This window comes from Cervus canadensis, chromosome 17 (genome assembly GCF_019320065.1).
Source record: "Cervus canadensis isolate Bull #8, Minnesota chromosome 17, ASM1932006v1, whole genome shotgun sequence".
Classification (NCBI taxonomy): domain Eukaryota; kingdom Metazoa; phylum Chordata; class Mammalia; order Artiodactyla; family Cervidae; genus Cervus; species Cervus canadensis.
In genome coordinates, this window is record NC_057402.1 from 11,860,021 (window position 1) to 11,872,324 (window position 12,304).

The 12,304-nt window shown below is 43.1% G+C and overlaps 1 protein-coding gene and 1 non-coding gene across 3 annotated transcripts; one reads left to right on the forward strand and one right to left on the reverse strand.

The window, feature by feature from the left end:
- Positions 1-5,925: 5,925 nt before the first annotated feature.
- LOC122419939 lies at positions 5,926-6,032 on the forward strand. The gene has a single exon (XR_006263140.1). It is a non-coding gene; the product is annotated as a U6 spliceosomal RNA (small nuclear RNA).
- A 3,700-nt stretch (positions 6,033-9,732) lies between these two features.
- TMEM251 (transmembrane protein 251) lies at positions 9,733-11,571 on the reverse strand. 2 transcript variants are annotated; one of them, XM_043434319.1, is made up of 2 exons: positions 11,447-11,571; positions 9,733-10,553 (listed from the first exon to the last, which is right to left on the reverse strand). In XM_043434319.1, the coding sequence occupies exon 2, from the start codon at positions 10,535-10,537 to the stop codon at positions 10,142-10,144; it is 396 nt and encodes a 131-aa protein (XP_043290254.1). In that variant the 5' UTR covers positions 10,538-10,553; positions 11,447-11,571; the 3' UTR covers positions 9,733-10,141. The 2 variants fall into 2 exon arrangements, with proteins under 2 accessions (XP_043290254.1, XP_043290253.1); XM_043434318.1 differs by having other exon boundaries at positions 10,989-11,513.
- Positions 11,572-12,304: the final 733 nt, after the last annotated feature.

The following is a 12,304-nucleotide window of genomic DNA, read 5'->3' on the forward strand; positions in this document are numbered from 1 at the left end:
AGATGTGTGCTCTAAAAGTAAGTGCTTTTGTCTTCAATAGAATTCTGTGACCAAGGACAAGAACTTTCACTTTTATAACAGGTTACTGTTGCTTGGCTACAATATTAGTTAGGAAATTTGAACATTTAAACATTTCCTCAAAAAAAAAAAAAAAAAAAATTTCCTCCAGCAGAACTTTCTTGGCTTCTGAGATGTTAGGACTCCTACTATGTGTTTCTGTGGAGCTTAGCCCCCTGTACTGACTCCTTCATGTTATGAAGTGTACTATATTAGAATTTCTTCAAGCTGCTCAATTTTTAAAAAACTTTTATTGAGAAGACTTGTATTTTTAAGAAAATAGAATTTATGTTTTCTTCCAAATGGGACAATCTGTTGGAGACATCGGTGGCTCTCAGTTTATTTTGTAGTACTTTTATCTAGATCCTATTTAGCCTATTAAAGTTACACCTATTCCTCAGTAGAATTAATTTCTTTTACAAATATAGTGTATCATTTTTTATGATACACTAACATACTGCAGTAAGGCACATACACAAAACATCCTGAAAACATAGGCTTTTTAACTCACTTTCAACCACTATGTTGTGATAAAATGATTACAAGAAATTCCTGTTTGAACTTACCCTGGTGGGCAGCTGAGCACCACTGAGTTAAAACTGTACTAGAGTTTGCAATGATGTAACTATGGTAGTTACAAATAAATTAACATGTTTGGGGAAATTATACTATGATCATTTTGTGATTTCATCTTACATATTTAAGTATATAATAAGATTAGCATGTAAAATTATTATAGAAATTGGAGGATATTTGTCAAATAACAAATGAAAAACGAGTTCGTTTTTGTGATAAAGTTGGGTTCTTTTCTCACAACTTTGAACATAATTTCAGGTAGATTCAAGATTTTTAGTGTATAAAATAACATTTTAAGAAAAGATCACAAAAGTACTAAAAATGGACTGAGTTTTTTTTTTTTTAATAGTATCAGAGTGAGTAAGGATACCTAAGCAAGACTTTTAGAAATCTAAACACTGTGATAGAAAAGATTAATGAATACAATTATATGTAATAAAAATTTCTGAACATTCTGTAAATGAGGTTAAAAGACAAAGTGGGGTAAAGTATTTAGTGTTTTCAACAGAAATGACCGAGAACTAATATGCCATTTATAGCTCTCGTGTACAAGTCAGAAAGACAACAGAAATTTCACTTCAAAGAAATGAAAATTAAAACCACAACACGGAATCATTTTTTTACTTTTCAGACTGAAAGGTCAAAAGTTTTGATGCAATATTGAGCTGAAAAGGGTGTGAAATCTATAAGATGCTGGTGGTGAGAGTGTAAATTGGTGTAAGCTCCTTATAAGTCAAGTTGGCTCTGTCAAAAGATGCATGCTCTTGGGCCCTATCAGCAGTTTCACTGATAGAGTTTATCCTGTGGATAATGGCATACATATACACAGATATATTTACAGAACTATTGATTGCAGCATTATTCTTGGTAACAGAGGATTGGTAGCGGTGGTTTAGTCAATAAGTCATGTCCATCTCTTGCAGTGCCATGGACTGAAACCCGCTAGGCTCCTCTGTCCATGGGATTTTCCCAGACAAGATTACTGCAGTGGGTTGCCATTTCCTTCTCCAGAACAGCAGATTGTAAACAACCTAAATGTTTATCAGCAGAAGCCCCTAGTTAAAGTAGAAGCATTTCAGTACAGTAATTCTGTGCAGCCATTTAAAAAGACCATGTGTTGTTCAGGCTCTATCTCCAAGATATGATGCTAAATGAAAACTAGCAAGATACAGGACAGTGTGTAGAATGCTTCTAGTGGAGAGTACTGGCTAGATACACATATAGTATCTCTGAAGGGAGAGTCAGACTGCGTCTGGGAAGAGGGAGTTGGGGTTGGGAGTGAGAGGGAGATTTTTCAATGTATCCTCTTGTTCTTTTTGCATTTTTATTTATTTATTTATTTATTTTCCTTTTTGCATTTTTAAAAAGCATATGCTCGGCTTCCCTGGTGGCTCAATGGTAAAGAATGTGCCTGCCAATGCAGGAGACATGAGTTCGATCCCTGGTCTGGGACGATCCCCCATACCTTGGAGCAATTAAGCCTGTGTGCCACAAGCATTGAGCCTGTGCTCTGGAGCCCGAGAACCGCAACCATTGAAGTCCATGCGCCCTAGAGCCTGTGCTCTGCAAAAGAGAAGCCACTGCAATGAGAAGCCCAAGCACCGCAACCGAAGAGTAGCCCGTGCTTGTGGCAACTAGAGAAAAGCCTGTGCAGCAGTGAAGACCCAGTGCAGCCAAATATTTAAAAAAAGAAAGAAAACGCGTGCTACATATTTTTCTACAAAAGCAGGAAAAAAAATCATGCTTTAAAAAAAAAAAACCCCGTGTTTTGGTTTTTCTTTGGCCTGCTGGATCTTCATTGCCGCGGGGGCTTTCTTTAGTTGCAGTGATGGGGGGAGGGGTACTGTCGATGGTGGCCCAGGCGCTTCTCACTGCGGTGGTTTCTGTTGTTGCAGAGGGTGGGCTCTAGGGTAGGCGGGGTTCAGCAGTTGTGGCTCACAGGCTTTGTTGCTTCATAGCATGTGGGCTCTTCCCAAATCAGGAATCAAACCTGTGTCTCCTGCATTGGCAGACAGATTCTTTACCACTGAGCCACCAGGGAAGCCCCCCCATGCTTTTGTTTGTTTGTTTGTTTTAATTGGAGGCTAATTACTTCACAGTATTGTAGTGGGTTTTGCCATACATTGACATGAATCAGCCATGGGTGTACATATGTCCCCCCATCCTGAACCCCTCTCCCACCTCCCTCCTCATTCCATCCCTCAGGGTCACCCCAGTACACCAGCCCTGAGCGCCCTGTCTCGTGCGTTGAACGTGGATTGGAGATCTATTTCACATATGGTAATATACATGTTTCAGTGCTATTCTCTCAAATCATCCCACCCTCGCCTTCTCCCACAGAGTCCAAATGTCTGTTCTTTACATCTGTGTCTCTTTTGCGGTCTCACATACAGGGTCGTCGTTACCATCTTTCTAAATTCCATATATCTGCATTAATATACTGTATTGGTGTTTTTCTTTCTGACTTACTTCACTCTGTATAATAAGCTCCAGTTTCATCCACCTCATTAGAACTGATTCAAATGCATTCTTTTTAATAGCTGAGTAGTATTCCATTGTGTTTATGTACCACAGCTTTCTTACCCATTCGTCTGTCGATGGACATCTAGATTGCTTCCATGTCCTGGCTATTATGAACAGTGCTGCGATGAACATTGGGGTGCACGTGTCTCTTTCAATTCTGGTTTCTTCGGTGTGTATGCCAGGCCGTGGGATTACTGGGTCGTATGCCCCCATGCTTTTTAAATAAGGCAGTTCAGCCATGTTAACAGTTTAAAACATTGTCGTGTAAGTAATTCAGGTCAGAAATTAAGCAATCCAGGCTTTAAAATGTCTGCATTTCCCATCTGACTACTGTTATGTCAGAAGGGGAGTAGAATGCAGTTTCTAAAGAGGTCAGGAGAGCTGGGCTAAATACGGCATAGGGTAACTTTAATAAAAGAGGAGGTATTTCTAAAACTGATGGTCCTAGCTGTAACCCTCTATTGTTGTGTCTGACTCTTTGCAACCCCATGGACTGTAGCACGCCAGGCCTCCCTGTCCCTCACCATCTTCTAGAGTCTCCCAAAGTTCATGTCCATTGCATTGGTACATTTATACAGTCCATTACAACTGTATAAAAAGCTGTAACCCTCTAGCGAATGCATTATTCTCAAAGTATAAAAAGAATTTCCCAGTGTTATTGTAACTATTCCAGTTCTCAGGTGACCTTTGGGATCAGAATTGCTCTATTTAAAGACATGGCCCAGGAAACAGTGAATGCTAGACAGTAAGCCTCTATTTATATCTTTTAAAAAGTAGCAGCTCACATTGGAGCAGCACAAGGCTATTAGGTACAGTTTTAAATAGAAATTTACTCTCATGCCAAAATTCTGCTGGGAATAGAAGTAACTTCTAGAGGCACCATTACTAGTTTAAGTGAGTGCTTTTTAGGGCCAAGATATTGCCTCCTGGTACCAGAGTACTGAAAGTGTATTCTGTAGCTTTAATGTCAAGATAACTTGCTGCATATGTTTGGTGGTTTAGGAAGCCATTGTCTTCATGATTGTAATTTAAGAACTTCTAAGTGGTGACCCTGAAAACCGTGTTTGTGAATGTGGTCTTTGTTTTTCTCATATCAGTAAGAAAAATCCCAAGACAGCCAACATCACAAGAATTGTTGGCAAAACTACATTGGGAGACTCATTTTAAATCTTGGCCTTGGAAAGAAATTATCCCCACATGCTGAAACCTGAAAGAGCTTAATAACCAAACTTACCTAGAACATGTGACACATTATGCTATGCATTTTGTTTTTGTTTGGAAAGTGGTAGTCCCTCAGTAGTGTCTGACTCTTTTGCGACACCATGGACTGTAGCCTGCCAGGCTTCTCTGTCCATGGAATTCTCCAAGCAAGAATACTGGCATGGGAAGCCATTCCCTTCTCTAGGGGATCTTCCCGAGCCAGGGATCAAACCTGGGTCTCTTGCATTGCAGGCAGATTCTTTACCATCTGAGCCACCAGGGAAACCCATGCACTCAATAACCTTAATCTTTTTTCTCTCTAGAGAGTGAAGTAGATTGTTTTGTAGCCTAGTGAGAGAGTTGTCGAGTGGCAGTAAAAATCATTCATGTAGTAAGTAATTACTAAGGACCTGCTATGTGCCAGGCACTGTTCTGGGCATAGGGTACATGACATGAACAGACAAGTGCCTGCTCTTATGGAATTTAGATTCTGACAAAATGTGTAACATGTCATATGATGGGAAGTGCTCTGGAGAGAAGCGGGGGAGGCGGATGGTTCATTTTAATTAGGGTGGTCAGAGGCAGCCTCACTAAGCTGACAGTTGAACAGAGGTCTAAAGAACATGATGGAGCTGGTCAGAGCTGAGCATCCAAGCAGAAAGTACACTGAGCCCAGAGGCCCTGAAACATGTTTTTCTGGCTTGTTCTAGAATCAGCAGGAAGACCAGTATGGGTGGCGTGGAGCAGGGGTGGGGAGAAGGCAGTAGAAAATGAAGTCGGGGCCACTTAGAACTTCATGTGCCACGTTAAGGACTTTGACTTTTACTCTGAGAAGGGAAACTATAGAAGGATTTTTGAGAAGAGTGACATTTTTAAATGATCCCTCACCACTTGTTTAATGGTAGACTTGTAGGGGACTTGAGCTGATTTTGGTGGTTGGAGAGATCAGCAGCGTATCTTTAAGTAGGTTAAATTGCAGGTCCTGGTAAGATACCTTAGTAAATGTCAGGCAGGTGGTTAGCTAGTCGAGACTGGAACTCAGGATAGAAATTTGGGCTTTAAAGCCGTGAGCCTGGATAAGATGACAAGGGAGTAGAAAAGAAAACGTGGGCATGCCACCTCTTAGAAATTGAGTAGATGCCCCAAAGAGGAACCAGCAAAGGGCATATGAAAAGCTGGTGAGGAAGAAGACTAACAGAAAGGTATCTAGAATTGGGCGCTTTAGCCACTTGTGGCTGTTGAATTAAAATGTAAAAAATCCAGTTCCTCAGTCACACTAGCCGCATCTCAAGGGCTCGTTTCATGTGGCTTCTGGCTGTTGACAGGGACAGGACAGATAGAGGACATTTACATCATCACTAAAATTCTACTGAGCAGTACTGTTCCAGAAGCCAACAGAAGAAAATACTTCAAAGACAAGGGAGTGTGTCCAGAAGTAATTTGAGGGGGAGTTCCCTGATGGTCCAGTGGTTAGGATTCCATGCTTTCAGTGCCAAGGGTGTGGGTTCAGTCTCTGGTCAGGAAACCAAGATCCCCCAAGGAATGGCATGGCCAAAAAAAGTAATTTGAGTGCTTGCTTTGGCAGCACATATACTAAAATTGGAACGATACAGAGAAGATTAGCATGGCCCCTGCGCAAGGATGACACGCAAATTCGTGAAGTGTTCCATATTTTTAGGCACAGCTTAAACCAAAAAAAAAAAAAATTTGAAGACTGAGACTTGACACTGGGTTTAGTTATATGTAAATGACTGGCAACCTGTTGACAAGAGAGCGACTTTGATAGAGTCAGAGACAAAAACCTGACAGAAGTGTGTTCAGGATAAATTGGACGATAGGAATTAGAATCAGAAAATACAGACATCTCGTTCCCCACTGTGAGCTTGGGCTGGCAGCTGTCTGCAGTCTACCTGGTGTGGTCCTGTCTACACTGACATCCCTGCCACTGAGGGTCCTGACATGCCCGGCCTGCAGCTCCCAGTGCCCCGTGCCCAGATCCATTCCGAGCCACTACAGGAGCAGTCAGGACCGTGGATGTTGCCACTGGGCCCAGCTCCTGCTTCCTGTTTCCTCCTGCCTGGGGCTGGGCCTTGCCACACCTGGAGAACTACAAGAAGCAGGAGTCCTCTCCTTTATCTGTGACCTGGCCACCCCCAGCCTGAACTGATCATGTCTACTGCATTCCTGGCTGGCCTCCCCTAGAACTTGCCCTTCAGTTACAGTGACCTTCTGCATCTGACCTTCATGACCTCTCTCCATGGCTGACATCCCAGGACCACACATATTAGTTTATAAGGCTCTGCTCAGTAGGGCTCCTTGTAACAAGTGTATTTAAACCTTGGGGGAAAATATTTTGAAAAAGGATATATAGACACCTTTTTAAAGATTTGCAGAATTCAAACAGCTGGCGTGAGCCTACCATGAAATGTTTGTTAACACTGTTCTAAAGAGAACTCTCAATGACTAACAGTTGAGGCTTTATGGTGCATAAAAACCCCTGGCCCAAAAGAAAAAAATAAAACAACACTCCAGTGCAGTGACTCTCAACCCTAACAGACTTGCTTGAAGAGCTCTCAAAACATGATTGCCTTGGCCCCTCTCCCAGGGATTGATAGCTGGGAAGGGATCCTAGCATTGTTTATATGAGGAGTTTTGCAGTTTTGTTTATTTCCTTGAGTGATTCTAATATTCAGACACAGTTCAAGACCTACTCACTGCCTTAGACCAAAACAACAATATCAATGCATGATGATTCCCAACCATGGTCTAGAATTATGTAGAACATTATAAGCATATTGGAGAACTTATAAAGTATGGTACATATTTGATGCAAAAATGAGTCATGTGGTATTGTGGTAACCTTTTCTGCCAGTGTTAGATTGAGAATGTTAAATCCATCAAGAAGAAAATCAGCAGTAGATAATTCTAACAAAGACTTTAACACAACTCATGGTGAACAAACACACAGGTTTGATTATTCTGTGGGTGCTGTCACTTCAGAGCACTTTATCTGATGATTCCACTTTCCCAAAGAAAAATGATTATGAAATTTTGTTTGAAATTTATGAAAGCTTTGTTTGAAGTAGAATCAAATTCTAAGGGAATCACGTTTTTCCCTTTAAAACTGTCGTGTTTTGTTTTGTTTTTTAATGACTTTTTGTCCATGCAGGGTCTTCAGTTGCTGCATGGGCTTTTCTCTAGTTGCGGCAAACAGGGCTCCTCTCTAGTTGCAGCATGTGGGAGAGTTGCGGTGTGTGGGCTTCTCATCGTGGTGGCTTCTCTTGTTGCAGAGCACAGCCTCTGGGGTGCGTGGGCTTCAGTAGTTGTACACTTGGGCTCAGTAGTTGTGGTTACGGGCTCTAGAGGGGCCTTGACAAGTGCCTCAACTTTTGTGGGACCGTTTCCTCCCCTCAGTCATGTCTGACTCTTCAGACATGACCCCATGGAGGCCAGGTTCCTCTGTCCATGGGATTTCCCAGTCAAGAACACTGGAGTGGGTTGCCATTTCCTTCTCCATGTAGCGTCTTTAAAACCAGAAAATGTCCCCAAATTCCCTGGCAGTCCAGTGGTTAGGACTCCATGCCCCCACTGTAGGGAGCACAGGTTCAATCCCTGCTTGGGGAATGAAAATCCTGCATGGTGCTCTGCATGGCAAAAAAAAAAAAAGGACTGAGTGTTTACTTAGCAAATTCCAAAATACTAGAATTTTAAGTCTAAGAAAGTCTACCTCAATAAAATAAGGAATTACTACAAGACAAATAGCAAACTCACAAACCTTTCATTACATCATTTGTAAAACAAAAAGTGATGGAAATAATGTTCTTAAACGATTTCCAAACTAGCACTGCCTTAGGACAAATCAAATAAAACAAGAAACTGTGCAGTGACTTCTTAATGTCTTTTGATAAGCAGTATAGTAGAATGATGTAGCTGGAGATCTGAAGCCAGATTAGCCTGGGTTCAAATCCTGGCTCTTCCACTCGCGGTGTGACCAACAGCAAGTTATTAATTCTGTGTGCCTCAGGCTTCCTCGTTTCCTCTTCTGTAAAGTGGTACTAGTACCAACACGTGCTTGCATCATAGAACTCTAATGCAGCATGAATGTGTATATCTCAGGAATCTGCCTGCAGCCATGCATACTTTTAGTAAGTACTCAAAAGATGCAAGTGATTTGGTTACCTGACCCTTGGAAAAACACATATTTCAAACTGTTGCTTAATTTGAAGACTCAGTGTATTAGCGTCTTATAGCAAAAAAACATTTCAGTAACTAGACCTTTGGAAGTAGTAAAGGAGAGAAATGAGACTACTGGAGAAGAATCTTATTGTGCCTCTCCTGAGTTACAATGGCACCTGCTTTATCTTTCAAGTAAAAGCTTCCTATGGAATGCTCAGCCTTCCATTCTGGTCAAACCTGACTTGAAGTTGCTTGAAAACTTTTTGATTTTCAGTGGTTCATACAAATTGAGAAAAACCTTTCTCAGTTCTTTTCCATTTATTAGCATGGTTAGGCAGACAGTACCCAGTGCTGAAACATCTGTCATCTGTGAGAAGCCCTACAGCTCAGGGATTAGGACTAAAGGCATCAGATGCCAGGTTAGACTCTGGCTTTGCTTCTTGGCTATGTGACCTCCGGCAAGTTACAGAACTGCGGCTCACTGTCCTTAATGTAAAATCTGGATAATAATAACTTATTTCATAGGGCTATTGGAGGACTAAATGAGTTGATTCATGTTAAAGCTCTTAGAGCCCAAGAGAAGCACCAAAAAATGTTACGATTCTTATTAAAAATCAGTGTAAAACATTTCTCTGGTATTGATGACATAACTATAAAAATATATCTTGATCTCACCCAGAAAAAAAAAGGAAAAAAAAAATCCTAAAATCTAGTTTTCCATTTTTCAGTTATTTGTATTGTTACCAGACATGAGGTAGTGAGTACAAATGCAAAAGAGGCAGTACAGGGATCACATCTTCATGCAGTTAACCTATTGCCTGAAGACTAGACCTTAGGCAGAAAAGAAAATCAGAGGGATGGTGACTTGAGAGCATCGTTTAGATAGCACACATCTGACAGGGACTGAACTATTTTCATTGGACACCTTGTTTCCACCTTCTATATGTTAGATTGCTCAGCTTTCAAACATTGTCTTTCCCCAAGTAGTTTTTTTTTTTAAGTTGCATTAATAATTCTAGCTAATGGATAGCGCCGGTATCATTACCAAAAGGAAGATCACATTTTGCTTCTCAAGACACCCATCACCTCAATAATTTCATACCAATTTCTCACAAGCTAGTAGCAAATGAGCATAGTGCCTTAGCTACAATGGGATGAACTGGTGTTTTAGTTTGAAGAATTTTAAAGCAAGCCAAGTAATTGTATAAAATTTAAATTTTATGACCATGTTTGGACCTTTTTACATTAAGCACAATGGAAATGTTCATATTCATTTTTCCCCAAAGGAAAATTTTCTGAATTATCACTATGTTGCACAGTAAAATAAAAATATGAGTCCAGGTACTTATTCAAGTTTCTAAGGAATGCAAATAACAGATAAAATTTTACTTCCAAAATCTGAAGTCATCCACATGATTTTGTAGTACTGATTCTCAGTCTTCACCTAAAAATTCATTATTCAGATAAAGTTAGCCCCCTAGCCACATTCTTTAAAAAGCTTCTGCCCCACCACAACTTCCTGAGATCTGTGAAGAAACTGCAGTCTTGTGATCAGGCTCCATATCGTACTGGCAGTTTTGTACTTGTAAGGAAAAAATGATGACAGATTTTATGTGTCAATCAGTTGTAGTCTGCTGATCTGATTAGAAGCCTTGACAAATGCTTGGTGGCGATTGCATATAACTGCCAAGCATATGGGAATGATACAGTAGCCCACCGTTTTGGGGTCAGCTCTTGTACAAGAGTAAAGGAATAAAAACATCTGTAAGTAAGGTATCAGAAAAACAATTGTCCAGAACCAAAAAGGCAGGGAGAGTAACCGAGTTTTCAAGGAGTGTGTCCACGTGGTTCCTTCAAGGGGCTCCTCTGGGTGCTGTTGAATGTGTTCCAAGGCCAGCCTGTTGTAAGTCTCATTGATTTCAAAAACGTAGTAAAATGCTGCTGCACTTGCTAATAGATACAGTCCCACTCCGATCCATCCCATCCGCTGACGGAAATTCATCATTCTCCATGCTCTGTGCCTTCGAATTAAAAACAACAACTCAGTTAGGGTCTAGTAATGCTGTCATGGCAACTATTCCAAATATACTTAACTTTTTTTCCCCAGTGAGCTCTAAAATACCCCATAACGCACTTGAGGTTTTAAATAACTAAATTTACATATATTAAGAAATGTAAACAACTTACAGGTTGTTTTATGTAATAGATATGATAAAGTTTCATTATATATTGAGCATGCTTTTTATTGAAGCCCACAGATAAATCACTATATCTGACTTAAACAGGTCCAGCACACCGCCCCTTAAACTGTAATTAATTTCCTACGGAACATTTCACTGTTAACAGTTAAGATATTTTCTGATTTAATAGTATTGCTGCAGACATGAATGCTTGGTTCTTCAAGTCAAACCTATGTCGGAGCCCCCAAGTTAAGACAGTAACTCTTAAACACTTACAGTGGTCCCGAAAATCTTCCTGTTCCCACGGCAAGCGTTAAAGAGTCACTCAGTTCTGAATAATCGGGTTGCTTTGGCATTTCAGAGAAAAAGCCACCATAAAAGAAATCCCCCGGGGTCACCGGCTGGGAGAATGGTGAGCACGGCCAGCCTGGAGCAAAGACTAAGTGTGATTAAGCACAGCGTGACTGCAGCCGGTCACGCGGCGGGCTGGCCCCCGTCGCTGCTGCCCGAGCTCCAGCCTGTGTTGCTCGGCCCAGCCGGGAGGCTTCCCCCGACACCTGGGCCTTCCCTGCAGCCGGCCCCGCCCCCTGTCGCGCAGCGGGGACCGCTGGCCGCGACCAGGGCTGCGCAGGCGGCGCCAGACCCGGGCCTCTCCGCCTTGCAGCGCCGAGAGCCCAGTGCCGGGCAGCGGCCACCGGCCGAGGTTGCAGAGCTGGGCAGGTCCCGGGTCTCACCTCCTGTCCGGGTTGGCCCGCCTGCCCGCCGTCCCGGATGCTGCCACACTCGGGGCTTCCGGCTCAGGCCGGAAGCGCGCGTGCCCCGCCCCCTCCCCGTGACGTCAGGCCGCGGCAACACCTCCTCCAGCGCGCTCCAATCGCTCCTGCTGTCTCGTTGGCAAAAGTTGCGGAGGCGCGGGTGGTGGCAAAGAGCCCCTTCTGGTGGGCGGCCGTCCGGGCCTGGCCGCTTCAGCCCTCCTCAAAGCTTCGCCCTAGTGCTTCTCTCGCGATTCTGGTTCCCCAGCTGTTTCGCCCCGCGGAAAACTCCGCAGCGTCGGGCGGTCAGCTGTCCCGCGGCGCGCCTCTGCTATCCTCCTCGGGTGTGCGTCGAGTGAAGAAGAGGCCGGCCCTAGCGTTCCTCGGGCCTAGTGGTCCGGGAAGCGTCGCGAGCAGGCCCTGGTGCCTCGACTGCAGGCGATGGACACCGACAGCTAGACCCGAGGCTCCGAGATGTTCCGGTGACTCCTTGCCGCAGTGGGACTGGCCGCAGGCGCGGGTGCGCGGGCCTTCTCCGGGCTCGAGTCTCGGGTCATTCATTGACACCTTCAAACTGACCTGACTGCCTCGTCCTCGCAGCCCGTCGAAACTCCGGACATTGACCAGACTTAACTCTAGTACCGCGAAGAAATACTGTGAATTGCGGTGGTATCAGTGGTGTGGGAAAAATTGGAATTTAAATCTGTTGTTTGGGGCACCATGACGCTGAGGCTCTTAGGAGACTGGTGTAGGGAGATGGATGTGAACTCACGGAAAGCGCCTTTGGTTGCCGACATCGCCCAGACCTGTGATGTGGCAGAAATCTGCGAGCTGGTGTAG